This window comes from Lactuca virosa, chromosome 8 (assembly GCF_052849685.1).
Source record: "Lactuca virosa cultivar CGN04683 chromosome 8, Lactuca_virosa_CGN04683_v6, whole genome shotgun sequence".
Classification (NCBI taxonomy): Eukaryota; Viridiplantae; Streptophyta; class Magnoliopsida; order Asterales; family Asteraceae; genus Lactuca; species Lactuca virosa.
This window is the reverse complement of record NC_136433.1, coordinates 80,848,158-80,871,814: the sequence shown is the minus strand read 5'-3', so window position 1 is coordinate 80,871,814 and position 23,657 is coordinate 80,848,158. Positions and strand designations below refer to the sequence as shown.

At 40.9% G+C, this 23,657-nt stretch overlaps 1 protein-coding gene across 1 annotated transcript in view; it reads right to left on the bottom strand.

Annotated features, from left to right (window-relative positions):
* LOC145130543 (disease resistance protein Roq1-like) overlaps nt 1-23,657 on the bottom strand; it is a 40,582-nt gene that overhangs the window by 16,660 nt on the left and 265 nt on the right. Inside the window, exon 3 of the mRNA XM_079065324.1 lies at nt 23,349-23,589. Coding sequence (XP_078921450.1) covers nt 23,349-23,589 — 241 coding nt within the window. The remainder of the gene's footprint in view (nt 1-23,348; nt 23,590-23,657) is intronic.

Below are 23,657 nucleotides of genomic sequence, written 5' to 3'. Positions count from 1 at the left end.
CTTTACGTGACTTTCGAGTGTTAGAAGGTTGGATCTACTGGTTGGTGAAGCAGATCTGACCTCAAAAGATCTTTTGAGAGTTTTCATGGGAGGAACTCGCCGAGCCCATAAGGGACTCGATGAGTCGAGTCAGGTTGCCCCATGACTCGCGACCTGTGACGACCCGTGGAGTATAGGGTTGACTCAGCGAGTCAAGTGAGGACCAGGGCGAAGAGGACAGGCATGTACTCGCCGAGTCACTCTAGTGCACTCGGCGAGTCTGGTCAAAGTTTGACCATTGACTTTTGTTGACTTTTAGGGTTTGGTCAATGTTAGGGTCTTTGAGCCATGAGAGGGGTAAAATGGTATTTTACCCTTCTGAGAGTACTAAGAGAGGGATTAGTCTAGCCTTGAGGGTTGTATTGATTAGAGTGCTTATTCCATGTGATTAGGCGGGGGCTAGGCCAGATTTTACCGAGTTCGAGAATTACCGAGTTACTCGAGGTGAGTCTTCTCACTATACTTTACCTAGAGTGGTAATTAGAGTTATGTGACAGAGTATCTTGTATGCTATTTATGTGATTGTGATACACTGCATTTTTTCTATGAGATTCATGCCGTGTATGTTCCAGAGATTACAGAGTTAGGACCGGAGGGTCCACAGAGTTAGGACCAGAGGGTCCACAGAGTTAGGGCCAGTGGGCCCACAGAGTTATAGCCTCGAGTGGCTTATACGTGTTATATGTGGTATTTTGGGGAACTCACTAAGCATTTATGCTTACAGTGTTGTGTTATGTGTTTCAGGTACCAGTGAGGATCGCGGGAAGGCGCCGACATGATCAGTACACACATGAGGAGTTTTTATACATTATGATCTTGGGATGTGTTTCTATGGATTGATATGTGATACAATGAGATTTTTATAATATCTATGAATGAAAGTATGCTTTTAAAAATGTGAAAAATTGTTTGAAAAATTACGGTGTTACAAGTTGGTATCAGAGCCTTGGTTTGAGGGATTCGGATGCACCTTCGAGCGCATTTGAACTCAAACTGAGGATTTGAGGAATTTTTCGAAATAAAACAAATTTTTTCTAAAAGAGTAAAAAGGTTTTGAAAAGAGAAAAGCAGAGCAATGTGTACGATCAGCCAGCGCCCGAACGGTGATTTCCCAAAATACCCTTACATTATGTGTTATGAGATATTATGTGGTATGTTATGCATGCTAGAGTAGGCTAGGTATTCATGGTTAGGACTAGAGTGGGCTTGATTTGTGATGCCTTAGCCTAGGAGTTATTGCTACTATGAGATACTTCGAGAGTAAGTAGGTAGCAGCGAGGAGCTTATGAGTGGTCTACCGGAGAGTAGCCAGAGTTTAGTGAGATATAGAGTACTTGTGATCTGGGATCCTAGGAGGAGGACTTGGAGTGAATACTGATGCGCTGTGGAAGGTAGTATAAGGGCCCGTACTACTGGAAACACCGGATCGGTGAGCAGTCCAAGTAAGAATCCTTAGGGTACTAAAGAGCAAGTAGGGTTGGGTATCGAGTGCGAGTATAATCGAGCGAGTCTCTGATTCCTTTTGTGTTGTATTTCAGAGACATCATGGTTGGGACGCGCCACCACCCAGGAGGCAGTGGTACCAGTGATGAGGAGATCCGTAGTTTGATTCATGAGGAGGTGGTTGCTGCCATCCGAGCCGAGATACCAGAGATGTTTGGGTCTATCAAGACCACCCTGATCGAGACTTTTGACGAGCGTTACGCTGCTCTTACTGATGCTGCTGTTGCTGCAGCCACCGCAGTCGTCGCTGCTGCGAGACCACAGGGGGGTGACTCGTTGCTGTACCGAGAGTTCAGCAACACGAAGCCACCAGAGTTTGATGGGACGCAGGATCCGATCGCTGCGATGAGATGGATTTCTGATATTGAGGGATGCTTTTATACGTGTTCTTGTCCGGAGCATCTGAGAGTTCGGTTCGCGCTGAACCAGCTTCGCTTGGGAGCGAAGGACTGGTGGAAGTTTGTGACAGCGCACTACTCTTCTACAGAGCTTGCCGCGGTGACCTGGGAGAGGTTCACCGCTATGTTTCGTGATGAGTACGTTCCCCCGGTGGAAAGGGAACGTTTGGCCCAGGAGTTCTTGACCCTCAAGCAGGGTACCGAGTCTGTTACAGTGATCACCAGGATGTTCCATGAGAGGGCGGTGTTTTGCCCTGAGCACGTGTCTTCCGAGCAGGCACGCATGAGTCGGTATTTGAGCATTTTGAGGAGAGACATCCATGAGTTCGTGGCGAACTCGTCGTACCGGACATTTGTCGAGCTTTAGGCAAATGCCCGGAAGAGGGAGATTGAGCTTGAGACTCAGGCCAGGGAGGAGGCGGAGTCTCAGGGGAGGGATCGGTGACCGGCACAGTCCCAGCCGGCAGCCAAGCGGGCCAAGCCCGCCGATTCGAGTTCAGGGAACCAGAAGAGCCGCACTTGTGGCAAGTGCGGCAAGGGTCATGAGGGGGTTTGCAGAGCAGGGTCTTGCTACAAGTGTGGCAAGGAGGGGCACATGGCCAAGGATTGCCCCAAGGGGTTTGCAGTCTGTTTTCACTGCAACCAGACCGGACACCGGAAGGCCGAGTGTCCGCAGTTGCGGGGGTCAGCCCAGGGAGCATCGCAGGGATCTGCCCCTGCTACCGTTCGAGCTGCAGAGAGTCGGCCAGTGAAGGCCGAGGCGCCAAAGGCTCGCGGGAGAGCCTTCCAGTTGACAGCGGAGGAGGTCAGCGCAGCGCCAGATGTTGTGGCTGGTATGTGTTCTTTCATCTATTTATTTTGAGTTTATGGTGTTATGCTTATATTATGATATGCGTAGGTACATTTCTTATGAGTTCTGTACCTGCTTTGGTGTTATTTGACTCGGGTGCGAGTCGGTCTTTTGTGTCGTTAGCCTTTAGTCAGCACATCAGTATCTGTCGGGAGGCGTTGAGTCGACCTTTGTGAGTTTCCATAGCTGACGAGAGAGCGTTGTATGCCACTGATATGATCTGAGGATGTGTACTCGAGATCTTCGGCGTTGAGTTTCCGATTGATTTGGTCCCAATTGCGATGGGAGATGTCTGTGTCATCGTGGGCATGGACTGGTTGAGCAGGTTTGGAGCTGTTATCGACTGCGAGCGACAGTTGGTGACCATACGAGACCCTAGTGGGGGAGTTCTTACGGTTTATGGCGAGGGTACCCGTTCTGGGTCAACATTTTGTTCGGCCGCTAGAGCGAGGCAGAGCCTACAGCAGGGCTGTAGTGGGTTTGTGGCTTATGTGGTGGATACGAGAGTAGATGCAGAGAGACCGAGGTCGGTCGATGAGGTCCCGATAGTGCGTGAGTTCCCGGATGTTTTCCCCGAGGAGTTGCCGGGCGTGCCTCCCGAGAGGCAGGTAGAGTTCCGCATCGATTTGGTTCCGGGGGCAGCGCCTATCGCCAAGGCGCCTTATCGCCTTGCACCGCCAGAGATGTAGGAGTTATCCTCGCAACTTCAGGAGCTGCTGGGGAAGGGGTTTATTCGACCGAGTAGCTCGCCGTGGGGAGCGCCGATCCTTTTTGTCAAAAAAAGGATGGTTCACACCGAATGTGCATTGATTACCGGGAGTTGAACAAGTTAACAGTCAAGAACCGTTACCCACTGCCGAGGATTGATGATCTGTTCGATCAGTTGCAGGGAGCATCTTGGTTCTCAAAGATAGACTTGAGGTCTGGATATCACCAGATGAGGGTGCGAGATGAGGATATCCAGAAGACGACGTTCAGGACTCGTTATGGGCATTACGAGTTCGTGGTGATGCCTTTTGGGCTCACCAACGCACCGGCAGCGTTCATGGATCTCATGAACAAGGTGTGTAGATCGATGTTGGATCGATCGGTGATTGTATTTATCGACGACATACTGGTGTATTCGAGATCCAGAAAGCAGCATGAGGAGCATTTGAGGGAGATCCTCGGAGTTCTGAGATCGGAGAGGCTTTACGCCAAATTCTCCAAGTGCGATTTCTGGTTACGAGTGGTCCAGTTCTTAGGACACCTCGTCAACCAGAATGGGATATTGATCGATCCGGCTAAGATTGAGGCGGTGATGAGTTGGGAGGTACCGAGATCCCCCACCGAGATCAGGAGTTTTCTGGGGTTGGCTGGCTACTATCGGAGATTTATCAGGGATTTCTCCAAGATCGTCGTGCCTCTCACCAGGTTGACCCGGAAGGGTGTGGCTTTTTCGTGGGGACCGGAGCAGCAGACCTCGTTTGAGACACTTCGCCAGAAGTTATGTGAAGCCCCGGTGTTAGCCCTCCCGGAAGGGATGGAGGATTTTGTGGTGTATTGTGACGCATCGATATCAGGGTTGGGTGCAGTATTTATGCAGAGGCGGCATGTGATAGCGTATGCATCGAGGCAGCTGAAGCCTCATGAGACGAGGTATCTCATCCACGATCTGGAGTTGGGGGCAGTGGTGTTCGCCCTCAAGATCTGGCGTCACTATTTATATGGGGTTCGGTGTACCATATACACTGATCACAAGAGCTTGAAGTATTTGATGGATCAGCCCAATCTGAATATGCGCCAGAGGAGATGGTTGGACGTGGTAAAGGATTACGATTGTGAGATCCTGTACCACCCGGGCAAAGCTAATGTTGTAGCTGATGCCCTGAGTCGCAGGGCGGAGAGTGCCCCGATACGAGATGTTTGTTTGAGATTGACAGTGATGACTCCGGTGTTGGACACCATTCGGGAGGCCCAGGCAGAGGCCGTGAGACCGGAGAACTGCAAGAGAGAGAGGGTGATCGGACAGGTACCTGAGTTCGTTACCGATAGCCGTGGACTTATGACCTTTCAGGGTCGGATTTGGGTGTCGTATGCAGGCGGGACGCGAACCACTTTGATGGAGGAGGCACACCGATCGAGGTTCTCGATCCATCCCGGGGACACTAAGATGTATTTGGATCTGAAGAAAGATTACTGGTGGCCATGTATGAAGAGGGATGTAGCATGGTTTGTTGAGAGGTGCTTGACCTGTCGCAGGGTTAAGGCTGAGCACCAGCGTCCACACGGCAAGTTGCAGCCACTTGAGGTTCCCCAGTGGAAGTGGGAACAGATTTCCATGGATTTTATCACCAAATTGCCAAGGACCGCGAGGGGTGTCGATGCGATTTGGGTGATTGTCGACCGGCTGACGAAGAGCGGTCACTTCCTTGCTATCAGTGAGAGCTCTTCTGCAGAGAGATTGGTAGAGTTGTATGTGAGGGAGGTGGTATCACGACATGGAGTACCGATCTCGATTGTGTCAGACCGAGATGTACGTTTCACTTCCAGGTTCTGGAAGAAGTTCCATGAGGAGTTGGGTACGAGGGTGCATTTCAGTACCGCTTACCATCCACAGACGGACGGGCAGAGTGAGCGGACGATTCAGACGCTCGAGGACATGCTCCGAGCATGTGTGTTGGACTTCGGGGGAAGTTGGGACACGTATCTGCCATTGGCTGAGTTTTCTTATAACAACAGCCACCATTCGAGTATTGGTATGCCTCCCTTCGAGTTGTTATACAGGAGGAGATGTCGGACTCCCATTTGCTGGGGAGAGGTAGGGCAGCGCGTGATGGGCAGCACTGAGATAGTGCTTCAGACGACCGAGCAGATACAGCAGGTTAGACAGAGGTTGTTGACGGCTCAGAGTCGCCAGAAGAGTTATGCAGATAGGCGACGATCCGAGCTTGAGTTCCAGGTGGGAGACTTCGTACTCCTGAAAGTGTCCCCTTGGAAAGGAGTGATTCGATTCAGGAAGAAGGGCAAGCTGGGGCCCCGGTATATTGGCCCGTTCAGGGTGACCGCGAGGGTGGGAAGGGTAGCATATCGTCTAGAGCTACCCGAGGAGTTGAGCCAGATTCATGATACCTTCCACGTGTCTCAGTTGAGGAAGTGTATAGCCGACGAGTCGGCGGTGATGCCGCTGGAGGATATTCAAGTGAATGCGAACCTGAATTATGCTGAAAGGCCAATCGCGATCCGGGATCGAAAGATCAAGGTTCTGAGGAACAAGGAGGTGCCCCTGGTGCAGGTCAAGTGGCAACATCGGAGGGGGTCCGAGCTGACTTGGGAGTCGGAGTTGGAGATGCGGGAGCAGCATCCAGAGTTGTTTGCTGAGCAAGACTTCGAGGGCGAAGTCTGATTCTAGTGGGGGAGAATTGTAACATCCGGATTCCCAGGTATCTTATTTTAAGTATTTACTTTGAGTTTTAGGGAGGGACTCGACGAGTAGGCGCTCAGACTCACCGAGTAGGATCGCAAATTCTTGTCTGGATTAATGAGGGACTCGACGAGTCGATGCGTGGACTCGGCGAGTCCGCGCTGTAAAGTGAAACCCTAAATCTCAGGGCCTGAGCCCTATTTAAAGGCCTTTATGGCCTCCATTTGCGGCCACTTCACCCCTGAGAAACCCTAGAGAGCAGAGAGATCGTTTGTGGTGCACGAGGAAGGCTAACTCACCATTTCTTGTGTGTTTTAGCAAGAAGGAAGGAGGTAGAACAAGCTAGGCTGATTGTGGAGCTTGGATTTGTGTTGTTCACACTGAGATTCACGTTTTGAGGTACAAGTTCCTTCCTATTTCGTGTATTTGATAGATTCCTTGAATCTAGGGTTTCCTTGCATAATTTTGAGTTAGATTGTGAAGCATATGAGGTCCCTTTGGGTATAGATGATAGATCTAGACCTTGAGAGGTCCAAAAGGTCCCAAGCTTCCAGCTTTATGAGCTTTCATGTGAGCCTTGAGAGTAAAACCCCATTTAAAAGGTTATTTCTCCATTTTTGGTCTTATAAGCATTGCATGAACATAAAGTTTGAACCTTTACGTGACTTTCGAGTGTTAGAAGGTTGGATCTACTGGTTGGTGAAGCAGATCTGACCTCAAAAGATCTTTTGAGAGTTTTCATGGGAGGAACTCGCCGAGCCCATAAGGGACTCGACGAGTCGAGTCAGGTTGCCCCGTGACTCGCGACCTGTGACGACCCGTGGAGTATAGGGTTGACTCAGCGAGTCAAGTGAGGACCAGGGGCGAAGAGGACAGGCATGTACTCGCCGAGTCACTCTAGTGCACTCGGCGAGTCTGGTCAAAGTTTGACCATTGACTTTTGTTGACTTTTAGGGTTTGGTCAATGTTAGGGTCTTTGAGCCATGAGAGGGGTAAAATGGTCTTTTACCCTTCTGAGAGTACTAAGAGAGGGATTAGTCTAGCCTTGAGGGTTGTATTAATTAGAGTGCTTATTCCATGTGATTAGGCGGGGGCTAGGCCAGATTTTACCGAGTTCAAGAATTACCGAGTTACCTGAGGTGAGTCTTCTCACTATACTTTACCTAGAGTGGTAATTAGAGTTATGTGACAGAGTATCTTGTATGCTATTTATGTGATTGTGATACACTGCATTTTTTCTATGAGATTCATGTCGTGTATGTTCTAGAGATTACAGAGTTAGGACCGGAGGGTCCACAGAGTTAGGACCAGAGGGTCCACAGAGTTAGGGCCAGTGGGCCCACAGAGTTATAGCCTCGAGTGGCTAATACGTGTTATATGTGGTATTTTGGGGAACTCACTAAGCATTTATGCTTACAGTGTTGTGTTATGTGTTTTAGGTACCAGTGAGGATCACGGGAAGGCGCCGGCATGATCAGTACACACATGAGGAGTTTTTATACATTATGATCTTGGGATGTGTTTCTATGGATTGATATGTGATACAATGAGATTTTTATAATATCTATGAATGAAAGTATGCTTTTAAAAATGTGAAAAATTGTTTGAAAAATTACGGTGTTACAGGTGGGTTGGTTGTGGCATCGAAACAAGGACGGAAGCGTGTGAATACCACCCCCGTCTTTGGTGGGTGGGTTGTGGCATCGAAACAAGGACGGAAGAAGACAAAGAAGTTGATTGGTCGGTCAATTTTCAACCGTTTGAAAGCATTTAATAAAAAAAATTATGTGTTTTATTTTTAATTTACTCTCTCTATATATATACATTCATTTTACATATATTTTTCATAACAAAACACACAAACTCTTTCAAATCAAACACACACATTCAATAAAAAATGGATAATTTTTTCGGTTGTTTCACATGACCTATGGTTTTGGCATTCATTCTTTGGTATGCGGGGTCCAATAATGATCTGAATGTGCTTCAAGCGTCTCCGTTATTTAAAAGTATTTTACAGGGTAAAGCACCAGATATGTCATACGTTGTGAAAGGAAATGAATATAAGTATGAGTATTACCTCGGTGATGGGATACATCCAGAGTTAGCTACAATTGTCTAGTCATATTCATTTCCAGCCGATGAAAAAACGAAAATTGTTCAAGTTAGAATAGGAATCTACAAAGAAGGATGTGGAACGAACGTTTGGAGTCCTAAAACAAAAGTGACACATAATCAAGCATCCGACATGAACATGGAATAGGGAAAAACTAATGACAGTGTTAATTGTTTGTGTTATTTTACATAACATGATAATAGAAGAAGAGGGCATGACTATTTGTTCATATACTAGGAACGATATACTTAATCCACCTGCAGTAATACAAGTAGGCAGCCCGACATACTTCTCTAGGGTTTTGGAAAAACAAAACCGTGAAACACATCACAATATACGTCATGATTTGACCGAGCACATATGGAAAAGACAATTCCAAGGGAGAATTGTCGATGAAGACGAAGAGGATGAGGGCGGTGACGACGAGGCGGATGAGGACAATGACGGCGACGAGTAGTATTTCTTTGTGGTTTTTTATGTTTTAAAATTTTATGTTTTTTTAATTAAGTAGTGTAAAGTTTTATTTGTTATGTTTTATGTTTATTTTAGTACTTTAGGTTTTAAATTTCTATGTTTTTAATTGAAGAAATGTGGTTTTATTTTTTTGTGTTTTCAAAAAATTTATTTATGTTATAAATTATGTTTTTTATTTGATATAATGCTACAAAAAATAAAAAAATAAATAAAAAATTTTCTTTATGTTAAAAATTATGTTTTTTATTTAATATAATGTTACAAAAAATAAAAAAATAAAAAAAAGTTATTTATGTTATAAATTATGTTTTTTATTTAATATAATGTTACAAGAAAATAAATAAATATTGTTAGTGGTAACCATTTTCAATGTCTAGTTGATTGGTGGTGAAGCTGACATGGTGCAAAGGTAGCATCACTTTTTCAGTAGGTTAGTTGTGACCACTCCCACGCCTTACCAATTTTACTCTTTGTTACCATAGGGCAAGTCTCATTCCAATAGCACATCATTCTCAACATAGAAACATCAATTAATTAATAATTTAGTTAATAAGTTTCAAAATTATTTTTAACCGAAACTCTAACCATTTTATAATGATATTTTATAAAAAATAACCATAAAATTTTTATTTATATAAAATGACTATTATGTTCGAAATGATCTATTTGGACCCAAATTTCGTATTCGGTAGACACGTATATGATTCGACCCGGTAATGTAGTCACTTTTTACATTTTGGACACAAATCCAATTGAGACAATATCTTCTTCTAGCTATGAAAAATACCACTTTTTATATGTAAGTTTCGATTATCTTTATAATTTTGTCTTTAGTTTAGGTTATATGTTAAAAAAATAGATAATATATGTAATTATATAGATGTTCTTTGTTTTCCTTCAGTTTTTAGTGGTTTTTAGGCTATTATAGGATTACATGAGGTTATATGTGTACACTAGATCACAAATTTTAAAAATATTATAATTTTGACTTGTCCTAAACACATCCGAAAGGCATGGAACACGTACCGAATGCGTAGAACATGTCCGGAATGAGTAGAGCACATTTAGAATGTTGATTCGAAATTTGGTTCCGGAATACGAAATTGTGTTATGGAATCTACTCTGAGCATATAACAAATGTCTAATTAACCTGGAACACACACCAAATGTCTAATTAATGATTCTTTTGATTGTAGCATGACAGAGCATACGAAGCAGTTGTGAATACAAACTGTAGGCATGAACTAGGGCGGGAAATCATGGTCCGTTTACAACACAGACTACTTTTGTGGGGCCAAGTTTAGGCCATCCTGTTTTGGTGATTATGTTAGCATGCCAATGGGTGTCGAATGTTACCCTTTTTCTTTGTCATTATCTTAAGTGCAAGCAATATACTATTTTTCCTCTAGTTGACCTGTAAGAACTTCTATTTCCTATACATGACTATCAGGTTTGCTTCGATAGCAAAGCTTTCGTCTTATTATCGGCTTGCGGTTCGGGGATTATTTATGCCCTAGTCCATGTGTTGCACAGTTTAAACAACATGTATTTTCATTTTTCTTGACTTCACGTTTAGCGAGAATGGATGATGTTATGCATGTGTTCAATGACTTACTTCATCAATTAGATGATGCATCCGCTTTGATAGTCTCCCTGATGTATATGCTAGATCAGGGATTTTGTGGGAAATACCCTCGACAACTAGATATTGAAGAAATTCTGACACTCGTCTCTAACTTTTAATAAGATTGAGGGGCATTTGAACCCTATCGAGCCAAGAGTCGACAACAACATTCATATCTGTGCAAAGATTTGTGTATGCATTTAAGATATGTCAACTATATTTCATAATAGTTTTTAAGCAATAAGTATTGTAAAATTATTATGTTGATTAGTTGTTTGACATCTTAATTTCGTAGATTTTGGATCATATAGACATTTCCCAGTAGTAGTATAGTTGGTTTCCCTTATATCGGTTGTTATACATCGGTCAATTGCATACTCTTTGATGAGGCATTTACATGTTGCTGATTGTAAACGTGTTCTTGATGTAAGAACTATATGTATCTTACATTACCTGATTATCTATAACTTGCTAATAGAAAATAATATAATGTTAACCTTTATATATATATATATATATATATATATATATATATATATATATATATATATATATATATATATATATATATAGTTTTATACATCATCCCCCCCCCCCCAACGAGCTGTTGGAGCCTACTCGGTTGAAGGTTGTTGCTTTGTGGTGGACTGAGAGTGTACCATGGATAAATGTTGCAGTTTACCCTAAAATTTGAGTTATGGTGTTTTATTTTGTGTATGTTTTAAACAATTCCCCTATCACAATATAGTATAACAAGTTTATTTGACCAAAGAATAATTTCTAGAATGCTTTAAATTTGTACAAAATGACTACGGGTTATTTAGATCAACAATAGCATACCCTTGACTAGTTTTTAAGTAGTTTTAACGTTAGATATACTCTTTGACTATACTTTTGACACTTGACTTAATCCTACTTGAAGATTCAGTTTTTGGTGAATCTGCGGAAAAATCGACAGACCGACCCTGACTAAAAGTAATTAAATATTGAGAGGAAACTTGTATTTACAAAGAAAGATAAATAATACTATAAATACTAACATTATCTAAGATTAACCTAGCTATATTGTTAGACATAAGGCCTAATAGAAAAAGAGTCAAACAACTTATTATGCTAAGAGCTTGTACTCTAACTAGACTTCATGCACACCTGAATTTATTGGATGCAACCTGCGTGAATTTTTGTCAACAATATTTTTAATGGACCTACTCATGCCTGCAAATTAAATATATAAGGGTCAAACAGGCGCCAAGAGCCTGGTTCCATCAGTTATCTACAACCCTACAACAACTTGGCTTGACGAGGTCTAAAACTGATCCCCCAATCTTTATTTTTCAAGATCGGGGAACTCTTCTTTATGTTCTGGTTTATGTTGACGATACTATAGTCACTGTCAACAACCCTACAAATATTCGTCACGTAATCCACAAGCTCAATACTACATTTGCAACCAAAGATCTTGGCAATCTCACTTACTTTCTCGGCATTAAAATAGTGGCCATTGGAAAGAATATTCTACTCTCTCAATGAAAGTACATGAAGAATCAATGAATCGAGTATTGAATTAATCAGAGTATGAATTCAAGTAAGAATGAGAGATTGAACACCAGATGTAAATATGATCTTGTTTCAGCTTTATTACGTTTTCGTATGTTTACAGAGTACAATAGACAGGTCTGTAAAAACACTTATATAACTCTAGTAAATAACCCTATTTATAGGGAAATGAAAGCGTACAAAAAATATACTAAGGCATAGACACTTAAGCTTCGAATAAAAGCACCCTAGTAAAATACATTACAAAACATTCGAAGAGACAAAATATATTTTGACTAATTACAACAATTCGACCCTTACAATCTCCCCCTTTGTAATCATAGTCGAAATCCTTAATTCGTAAGAAGTGTGATGGAATACAGTAGCACTCTTCGAATCTCTGTGTACCAGGAGATAATCTTCTTCAGCTCTTTCTTATCTCCTTCATTGTTCTTCTTGCAATGATTCATACGAACAATTAAGTTCGTATATTGAGACGTTGAATATCTCTCCACTTCGCATGCCTGAAATAAGAACCGTTTAGCTTTTCCAGCTTTGTCTTTTCCTGCGAATACCATTCCAAAAGGCTTCAGACAGATTTCACCATCAGCATACTTTTTCAATTCTGCTTGAGTCTTTGTTGGAGCCATCGGAGCTTTAATTTCCATACCTTTAGCTGTAGCTAACTCCACATCTGTAAGAGCCAAACACTCGTAGTAATTTTCTATGAAAATCTTGATGTGAGCAACTCCAAGCTTGAATTCATCAGGTTCTGTGTTTTGAAGATATGAAAATGATTTGTCTTTTAAAAGTAATGCAACTTGTATAAGATCATACAAGTTCATCAATGGAAAATCTACAACAGTGAATTCGCAAATATTTCCATTTGCCCTGGCACCACATATTTGAAATTTTGGACTGTGTTTCCGAATACCACATCCTTTTTCATACTGATCACTTTCTTGATTTTAACCAGTGACCACACTTCCTTAGGGGCTTTTGCAAGAACAGCATGAAAACGAATTTTCATGTGAGTACCTTCATCCTTATTTTTAAAATTTCCTTCAGCTTTGAACTGAGGCATGATGAACATCATTTCATTTATCGGAAAATCCAGCTGACTTGTATCAGTATTCGTAATCAAATAGCTTTGTTTTGGTTTCTTCTCAAATGAATACATGTGATTATACGCTACCTTGGCCTCGATTGTTTCGTAATTGTAGTGTTTGGCAGGATCACCTTTGTCCATTCCCTTCGGATCACCAGCACGCTGAGCCATAATGCTTTGAATCAACCTCAGTTTTTCGATTTCAGCTTCTGCTGCAGCCTTCTTTTCTTCTTTTGACATTTCCACTACAATCGATTTTCCTTTATCTTTCAAAGCTAGATTGTCAATTGCCTCTTTTGGTTTCGAACCACTTTCACCGGTCTTTGTGGATTTACCAATTACAATTCCTTTCGAAATAGGTCTTGTAATAGGTAATGTTGTTACGGCTATTGAAGTCACCCTCCCAGCAGAAACTATCACTGGCTTTGTTGTTGGGATCTTCGAAGAAAATACTTTTCCTACAACTTTCGCATCTTCACCACCAGCCTTCGATTCACCAGTTTTTCTTTCTCCCCCTTGCACCCCTGTGAAAACAGGTGGGGCATTTGTTGTTGGAAGAAGGCTTGATATTCGAAAGAGAGGAGCAAGTTGTTTGTTGAGGATGGCTTCGAATTGGATAAACTTCTGTGATAAAAATTCAGGAGTAATCAAGGAAAAAGAAACCGGTCTGTCAGAAATTTCTTTTAACTCCTTGAGCAAAGTTATCACTTCCTCAAAGTTTGTTTTTTCGGATGTTGAAAGTTGAGTAAGTTGCGGACTCAAATTTTCATACAATTTAACAAATCTTGTGACTGCATCACAAATTATATCAACCTTTTGATTCAAGGATGCATAATCTTGTTGAACAGTAGCAACTTCTTTTTGCATGTCTTCACGAAGTTCATGAATCTGCAAATTTACATCCTCCCTGACCTTCTTCACTTCTTGCACAAAAAGAACATGCCTTTCCTTTGTGACATTCTTCAAATTTTTCACATCATTGGAAAACATTGAATTTTGAGATTTAATCCGAATTTCATTATTTTGATCATTATAATCAACCTTCTCCAAAATTCGTGATTCAGAATCAGTAATCATGCCAGAGACTTTGCTCACAACTCTGGCTTCGAGCATTTTCAACATTGAATCAACCTCCAAACTAGAAACAGATGAACCACCTCCCAGATCAGCTTGAGATTGAATTATCGAACTCAACTTCTGATTCAGAATTTTAAACTGCTTCATGGTCATCAGCATATGATCTGGAAACTGCTCTTCTTCTTCATGAAATTCCAATTCGTCAAACGTGCCTCCAAACCCCTCAGTATCAGTTTCTGTCTCCATAAAATTGGTTTCTTGAACATTCGAAGTTGGTTTGGGTGTGTCAGTGGATTGAGAAGAAAAAATAGAAGTGAATGGTTGATTGATAATGTGTTCGAATGTAGGAGAATCAGTGGTAGATGTAATGGGAATAGTGGATGAGGGTAAAGAAACAATACTTTCGAAAGGAGCAGAAGTAGATGTATTTTGATCATCATTCCTTCTATTAATCAGTTTCAGTTTCTGCTCTGATACCAATTGAAGAATCAATGAATCGAGTATTGAATTAATCAGAGTATGAATTCAAGTAAGAATGAGAGATTGAACACCAGATGTAAATATGATCTTGTTTCAGCTTTATTACGCTTTCGTATGTTTACAGAGTACAATAGACAGGTCTGTAAAAACACTTATCTAACTCTAGTAAATAACCCTATTTATACTAAGGCATAGACACTTAAGCTTCGAATAAAAGCGCCCTAGTAAAATACATTACAAAACATTTGAAGAGACAAAATATATTTCGACTAATTACAACAATTCGACCCTTACAGTACATCCTAGAACTGTTGCAGAAATCTGGTATGATTGACTGCAAACTAGTGTCTTCTCCCATGAGCACCTCTCAACTATTGAGCCTAGCTGACGGCCCCTTACTCTCTAATCTGGCACCATACCGTCAAACCATTGGAGCTTTTCAATATGTCACTCTTTCCAAACTAGACATCACCTTTGCTGTGAACAAAGTCTATCAGTTCATGCATGCACCAACAGAAACTCACTGGTCTGTGGTAAAACGGATTCTACGGTATTTGAAGGACACGTGTGTGACATCCCCATTTTCACGGCCAGAAAAGACCGATTTTGTTTATGCTTTATAAAAATCAGAGTACCTCCTTTAATAAAAATGTTGCGGAATTTGTTCCAAGTAAAACATGATAAATATGTTATCAAAGCATTTCCGAAGAAAAGTATTTTTATTCATTTTAAAACATTTGGGATGTCATCGTCAATACAGAAACATAAGCATAAACAGAACTTACATTCATTATCACTAGTGATTTATATCTTCTTAATCTCTCAGTGTCATGTGACTTCATATCAGCACCTGTGATATAAATAAGCCTGAGTGGGTCAGGTTGGGAAACCTGGTGAGTACATAGGGTTTTCAATCCACAATAATATAATTATTTTGTTTAATTATCAAACAGTTAACCTAATTACCCATCCCCATTATCTTCTTTACTCTTAAGGATCTACCCTAAGAATCAGCTATTTTTCATTCATTCATTCCTAAGGATTATCCTAAGGAATAGGTACAAAGTCCATCGTTGCCAATGACATAGCTGTCAAGCACAGCTGCTAGTTCTATCACTTAGGCGCAACTACCAGAATTGTGACATTCTCTATGAGGCGCAGCTGCCGGTATTGTCCTTCGGGCACAGCTGCTAGGGTTATCTTGTTTATTGACAGTATCGTTTTCGGGAGTCCACTCGCAATACATGTCAATGGGTTTTTAGAGTACACTGGTGAACACATCGTTCACAACACCTACAGGTTGCGAGCCTGCTAGTGTTCCACTGGACTGTCTAGAATAGTCCGTGGTTATCATCCATACTCTGCTAGATGACGGGGCCAACATTTGGGAACAAGGCTTCTCACATCGTCCACCTCTCACCCTTACCTCATGGTCTATATCAACTCTCAACTCATCATCCAACTCATATTTCATCTACCCATGTTTTACCCAACATATTATGTAGATATAAATACATATACTGTTTAAATCATATAAAACTTGTATAAAATCGTTCATCCAGCATAGATAACAATTATACAGATAATATGCACACATAGCACGTAGTTTATATAAAATACTTCATATCTATGTGTAAGATGAAAGGGACCATGCACTCACTTGATAAGGTGGTGACTCGGCACTCGGACAACACTTCGTTACTCTTAACACAAATTTCCTTTAACAAAACCTAGTATCATTACCACTGGAGTTTAGTCTAATATTCACCGAGACTAATTAATAGTCTTGCTATGATTACTATTATATAAGCACGAAAAAATATTTCTCAACCACAATATACAGACAGGGGCCAGACATAAAACACCGGAGGGCAGGACCATTTTGGCATATAGCACTTCTGAAATCCAACAACCCTATGCTGTACAAACTATCAACTAACACACTAGAGCATACAAACATATCTAACTGTACCCTGTTCTAAGGCCTTGCCTGACTTGGGCCCCGCCCTGGTCTGCTACTGAAGTAGTGGAACCCCGTCCATACTCCTACTAGTAGTGAGATACGGGCCCTGCCCACACCCACGTCCTTCCTGCCACGGGCCTCGCCCCTACTATGCTAATATCGAGATATGGAACCCCATCCATACTCAGCTAGTGATGAGATACGGGACCTCGCCCACACTCTCCTCCCTACCAGGCACATACAAGCATCACGAAGACAACAAGTATAATCTAACATACTACATACGAATCTTCCTCGGGATTACCCCGACATCGGACCCCCGGCCCGGAGACATACTATTATCTAACGTACTTCAGGCTTACCCCGACATCGGACCCTCGGTCTGGAACCTATCATACCGACACATGCAAGAATCACAAAGACCTCTAGCATCCTAACATTCCTTGGGCCTCGCCCGGCATTAGGTCGTGACCCGGAACATATATCAATAAGTGCCTAGGGATAACCCCCGGGTCTTCCTTCTATACATAAGCATAAACATAAACATGAACATAATGGGCTGACATTGTGGCCGTAGACCCATGCACACAGCGAGGAGACTCACGTCGCACTGCTGAAGACTCGCTGAACACTTCTGACTGCTAGCCTGCACTTCCGAACCGCTGATCCTTCGGCTTCCCGAACTATCATTACCCAAAACAACATTTAGACCATAATAATCCAAAAGTCAACCCTGGTCAAACTTGGTCAAAGTCAACGGTCAAAGTCAACGTACATTTGACCTGACTCGCCGAGTTGGTCTACCAACTCATCGAGTCCATACTCCTCCAATCCTAAAACAACCCCGACTCTACTCGTCGAGTCTAGCAAGAACTCGACGGGTTCTCCTTCAACCATGCCAATGGGACCATCTTCAACCGACTTGCCGAGTTCATCCTTGAACTCGTCGAGTTCATCAACCTCCTATGAATGCGACCAGACTATGACTTGCCAAGTTGTATGAACAACTCGTCGAGTCCATCTCCATAAACTAAGGAGATTGCCTTGGACTCGCCGAGTTCCTCCTTGAACTCGTCGAGTACGATGAACTTCATGTCCTCTATGGACCCAGACTGGCTGAGTCCCTAACCAAACTCAACTCATACCCTTAACAGAAGGGTTTTGGGGCAAGAACTGGCCTGACTCGCCGAGTCCCACAACTGACTCGCCGAGTCCATCTATGTCCAACTCTATTCAGACGATTTCAGACAAGCACAAGGCATCCAAGACCCAGATCTAGCCTCCTAGGGTCGGGATATCACGCAAAGCTACTACCTTTGCATCCATGCATGGCCCTTTTTGCTCAAAAGGCCATAATAACCTCTTAGACTTTGCATGGGGAGTTCTAATGGCATAAAGCTTCCACCTTTATGCCTTTACTACTCTACACACTTCCAGATCTGAAAAGATCTAGCTTGGGGACGTCCAAATCCCACAAGACATCCTTCTTGGACCATAAACTCCATAAAAAGGGACATAAAGAGATCAAACAAACTAGAAGTCAAGGTGAGAACTTGATTACCAGAAAATGAAGAAGATGAAGCAAACTTCCTGGATCTACAACCTTCTCCTTGGACCTCCAACCTCCTTCTTCTTCTTCTAGACTTCAAGAACACTCTAAATCCTTCAATAATGGCTCACACACTCAAAGAGAACACTAGGGTTTCATGGGACAGGTTCTGGACAATGGAGGCTACAAATGAGGCTGATAGAATGAGAATAAGATGCTTAAATAGGGCACCAAATCCTGATTTAGGGTTTTCCCAAAACCTGGCCAACTCGCCGAGTCAGTCTTCTGACTCGTCGAGTAGGTCACTTAACCCGCGACCAAATCCGCGCTCCTACTCGTCGAGTCACCCATCTACTCGACCAGTCACTTCCTCATCTTGAGGTTTTCTTTCCTTTCTAGGTCTTCTGAATTCAGGGTGTTACAAAATCTTAGAAAAATCATAACTTCCTTATACGAAGTCAGATTTGGACGTTCTTTTCATGCACGCTCTCAGTTTAACGTATACTACGACTTTTGTTTAGATCCCTAAGGCTAAAAAGTAATTTCTCAAAAATTCACTTTTTACGTTACACGGTGTCGTGTCGGTTTAGCCGTAAAACTTCGACGAGTCATAACTTCTTCGTTATAACTTGGATTTCAACGTTCTTTATATGTACAGAAATCTTGTGATATATACTATAACCTAGTTAAGATCTTCTATCAAAAATTCGTTTTAAACGTTTATTGTCTCTAAATTGACCAACCCGAATCTACAAGCGTTACAGCAGGGCGTACTCAACTAGCCTTGGACTTTGACTTTTGTTGACTCCGTTGATCATTGAATTTTTGACCAAGTTTGAATTTAGGTCAAACTTGAGGGCTTTGATTGGTGATTAAGATTTTATATGGTTATGATGTTAGTTGAAACCTCCCAAAAATATGATCCAAAAATTTCATTTTTAATTTAAATAAAACAGTACTCCAAAAACATTATCCATACAACTCCAATGAAAATAAGTATCTCAACATCATAACAATCGGACTGATATCACAAAAGCAGAATGCATGTGGTGTGTGCGATGCATTCAACCTGAGCTCTTCTCCTTGGAACCAGAAGTACCTGAAACATAAACTGAAAACCCTAAGCACAAAGCTTAGTGAGTTCCCCAAAATACCACAAACCATACATGATAACACATAATGGGCCCCGCCCGACATCGAGCCTCGCTCGGTAAATAGATCGGGCCCCGCCCAGCATACATATAACATATATCAAATAGACACATACACATGTAATAATCACAAAGATACATAGCATACAAAAATGGTCACCGGGCCCTGCCCGGTAAGCATATAAGCACAAAACACATGCAAGAGTCACACAGACAGCTAGCATACTAACATAGGATAATCATGGGCCGCCATTGGTGCTTTCGACCAGCTAAACCCAGTGAGGAAACTCACATCGCACTGCTGAATCAAACGGATAGTCCCTGGCTGCTGGTCCAACAAATCTCCGAGATATCAACATCAAATAAAATCCAATTAACATTTGGGTTCCATTCCATAACCATAAATCCATACTTGGGGTAAAAAGACCATTTTACCCCTAACCTAGATTGATCCAAGACTAAGGCCCAATCTCACAATCTAAAAGGCCCAAAAGTCAAATGATCCACCAAGGCCTAATTATGGTCCAATTTTCCAATTGGGCCCAATCCCTTCTCATGGGCCTTAACCCAAGGTCTAATAATGTTCCTGGACGAAAACTCCCAAATTCAGGTGGCCCAACTAAACCCCAACCTTCTAAGCCCAAAGAATGGCCCAAACTCAAAGCCCAAAATCGAAATAGCCACTTGACTGAGTACGCGCTAAGCATACTGGCTCAAGGGCTTGTACACTCTGTGTACAGGCTTGTACGTGCAGCGTACTCTTCCAGTTTAGCCACCTTCTCATTTCAGCTCTTAACCCATTAAGACTTCACTCCAGAATATAGATCTGACTTCCTTGAGCTGGATTACCATGTAAAGTTGCTAACTTTAGATCCAAACATGACTAAATGAAAATCTTAAGCTCAACAAGGACTTAATAAGTGACTTAATGCATGAATGAGGCCCTACACTTCATAAAGTTGGCACCTATATGCTTAAGGGGGCCATAATAAACCTACATCTAAAAGGATAAGTACTTAGGACGTCTTAATACAACAATCCACTCAACAATGGCCTAAAGCATGAAAATTCATCCCAAAAAGAGATTTAAACAACTAGGAGGCAAGATGAAATTTGATACCTCTAAAACTTTGCAAAAGGGGTGGTGATTCTGGATCCAAGACCTTCTCTCCAAGCTAAGCAACTTCAAGCTTCTCCAACTCTTTCAAAATGCACAAAATGAACACCAAATTCTCTCCAAGGGCTTAAACACTCAACAATGAAGGCTAAGACTCTTTTCTATGGTTTTGAGGCTTTAAAGGCTGGTAAGGAGGTCAACCCTAATGAATAAGCATGTTTATATAGGGTGCAAAACCCCTAATTAGGGTTTCATTAAAGTTCACGTACGCCCATCGTACATATACATATGCCCAGCATACGTGACCGGGGTCCCGACTCACCATCAACTCAGTACGCTAAGCGTACCAAGTGGTACGCCCCGCATACTGGCTTTTCAGCTAGTATGCTAAGCGTACCAAGTGACACGCCCCGCATACCACTCTAGGGACTAAAATGCATATTTCCAAAAATAAAGGGTCATAAGGTAGATACCAGGGTACAAATGTTACAATTCTACCCCACTTGAATCAGACTTCGTCATCGAAGTCCGCGGCTCCAAATAACTCCGGGTAATGCTCCCTTATCTCATTTTCGGGCTCCCAAGTCCACTCTGAACCCTTGTGGTGCTGCCATTGCACCTTCACCAACTCAACTACCTTGTTACTCAAGGTTTTCGTCTTTCGATCCAGAATCGCCACCGGTCTCTCAATATAATTCAGGTGATCATCCACCTGAATATCCTCCAATGGCACCATTGCGGAATCATCTACCAGGCACTTCCGCAGCTTAGAGGCATGAAACGTGCTATGAATATGACTGAGCTCAGCTAGAAGATCTAAAAGGTACGCAACCCGGCCCACCCGGGCCAAAATCTGAAGGGACCAATATACCTGGGACCTAGCTTGCCCCACTTCTTGAACTGGATGACACCTTCAGGAGAACCATATCTCCCACCTGGAACTCTAAGTCAAAAATATGAAATTTCATTTTAAATTTAAATAAAACAGTATTCCAAAAACATTATCCATACAAATCCAATGAAAATAAGTATCTCAACATCATAACAATTAGAATGATATCTCAAAAGCGGAATCCATGTGGTATGTGCGATGCAGTCAACCCGAGCTCTTCCCCTTGGAACCAAAAGTACCTTAAACATAAACAGAAAACCGTAAGCACAAAGCTTAGTGAGTTCCCCAAAATACCACATACCATACATGATAACACATAATGGGCCCCGCCCGTCATCGGGCTCCGCCCGACATCGAGCCCCGCTCGGTAAACAAATCGGGCCCCACCCAACATATATATATATATATATATATATATATATATATATATATATATATATATATATATATATATATATATATACTAGGAATGTTAAAGACCCGTGCTAAGCACGGTCCACGAAGGTTAATTTGAGTATCTGTTTCATAATTGTATAAAAATATTGTGGTAATAACAAAAAATGCGAAGGTCAATGATATAAATGGGTAGATTTTTAACATAAAATGCGTAAATAAATAAAAGAATAGGTAAGTATAATGCTATATTATACAAACTCAGAATGTACATTCCTATATCCCACATAAATTGTATTCATATTTGAATGTCGGAGTAAGGAAAGAAGTAATTGATGAGATAAATAACAAATAAAGTAAACTTGGTAATTTATTATTATTTTCATCAATAAGATTAACATGAAGGTAGGTAAGTACAATGCTATATTATACAAACTCAGAATGTACATTCCTGTATCCCACATAAGAGCGAGGTATACCTTCTTCAAAGTGATTGTATTCATATTTGAATGTCGGAGTAAGGAAAGAAGTAATTGATGAGATAAATAACAAATAAAGTAAACCTGGTAATTTATTATTATTTTCATCAATAAGATTAACATGAAGATGTTTAATATGACATGATAACCACATTATATATGAACAAAATAAGTAATGGTTTTGTTAAAAATTTCATAACTAACTAAAAGCCAAATTCATTCCAATATTGCCTAGTTTTTAAGAAGTAAAATCCAACAAAAAAAGAAAAGGGAAAGGTCAAAAATGAGATTGCAAAAATGATGGTTAAGATGAAGCAAATATTAAAAAATGTATATGTATTGATTCCTGATTGTTCTTGACCAATCAGGCTTAGGCCCTGTTTTATTCAAGATTTCAACTTGTTGTTTTATAGTTGAAATTCCTTTTGTTTCAAAAAGATAATGAAATCAGTTGAGAAAAAGTGTGATTATTGATTGTTATATTTTTGGATTAGATAGAGTGAAGATAAGTATGATGCTATAAATGTTAGATTAATGACAAAAGTGATGCCATAAAGATATTAATAATGCACTATTAGAGATTGAAAAAACATATTTATAACAAATTTAGTGAGAATGATTGGAACGGATGGATTTAAAAGTATAATCCCAATAATAAAAAGTTTATTTGTAATAATTGTTAATATGAATATTTGATGTATTTTATTCATCATTTTATGGTTAATCAACATAGTATTATTTTTAGCCATTTATTTATTTTGAATTTTTGTTGTATATTTTTTCAACATCATTTATGTGTGTTGTAGTATAAAGAAATGTAATATTTTGCAATTACAATGTTGAAATCAACAGCAAGATGACTAACATAAATATTATAGAATAAATGAAGTGTTTGTGAGGCATACATGAATTAATTTTCTAATGATGTAATAATGTTGGATATAATAACATAAAACATACCAATACCATGCTGAAATAACATAATGTTATCTGTAACTTTGTAAGTTATAATGTCAACAGTTGGTGTGTAGATTGTGTGGAAACAGTTCTGTGACAAGCAAAATGAAAGTACTTAGTGTACGTAAATAAACAATGAAACTGATTAATGTATATTTGGTTGTTTCTCCATACCTATTTCATTTTTTTATTAGGTCTTGATGTGCCAATTGACAATGATTCTGTCACTTTTGTTTTACCTACATCTAGTTGGTTACGCTTTTTAGGTGAGGCTGGTTTTGTTGTTGACAGAGTTTCAGATTTAGTTGTTGGATTGAGTAGTTGTTGGTCTTTGGTGTAATGTTCTTGAACTTTATGCACCTTAACAATGACAAATCTTGTTATTTGTTGTTGTTGGTTCCATGATTGATATGATCGTATAAATGTGACAACCGATAATCCTTGAAGTGTTGATGCGATTACATCATGTACATTTTTTTCCTGCTTTATTGAATTTATTAAATGGAATGAAAATAGTTGAATAATATTAAAAATATGATAGTTTTGAA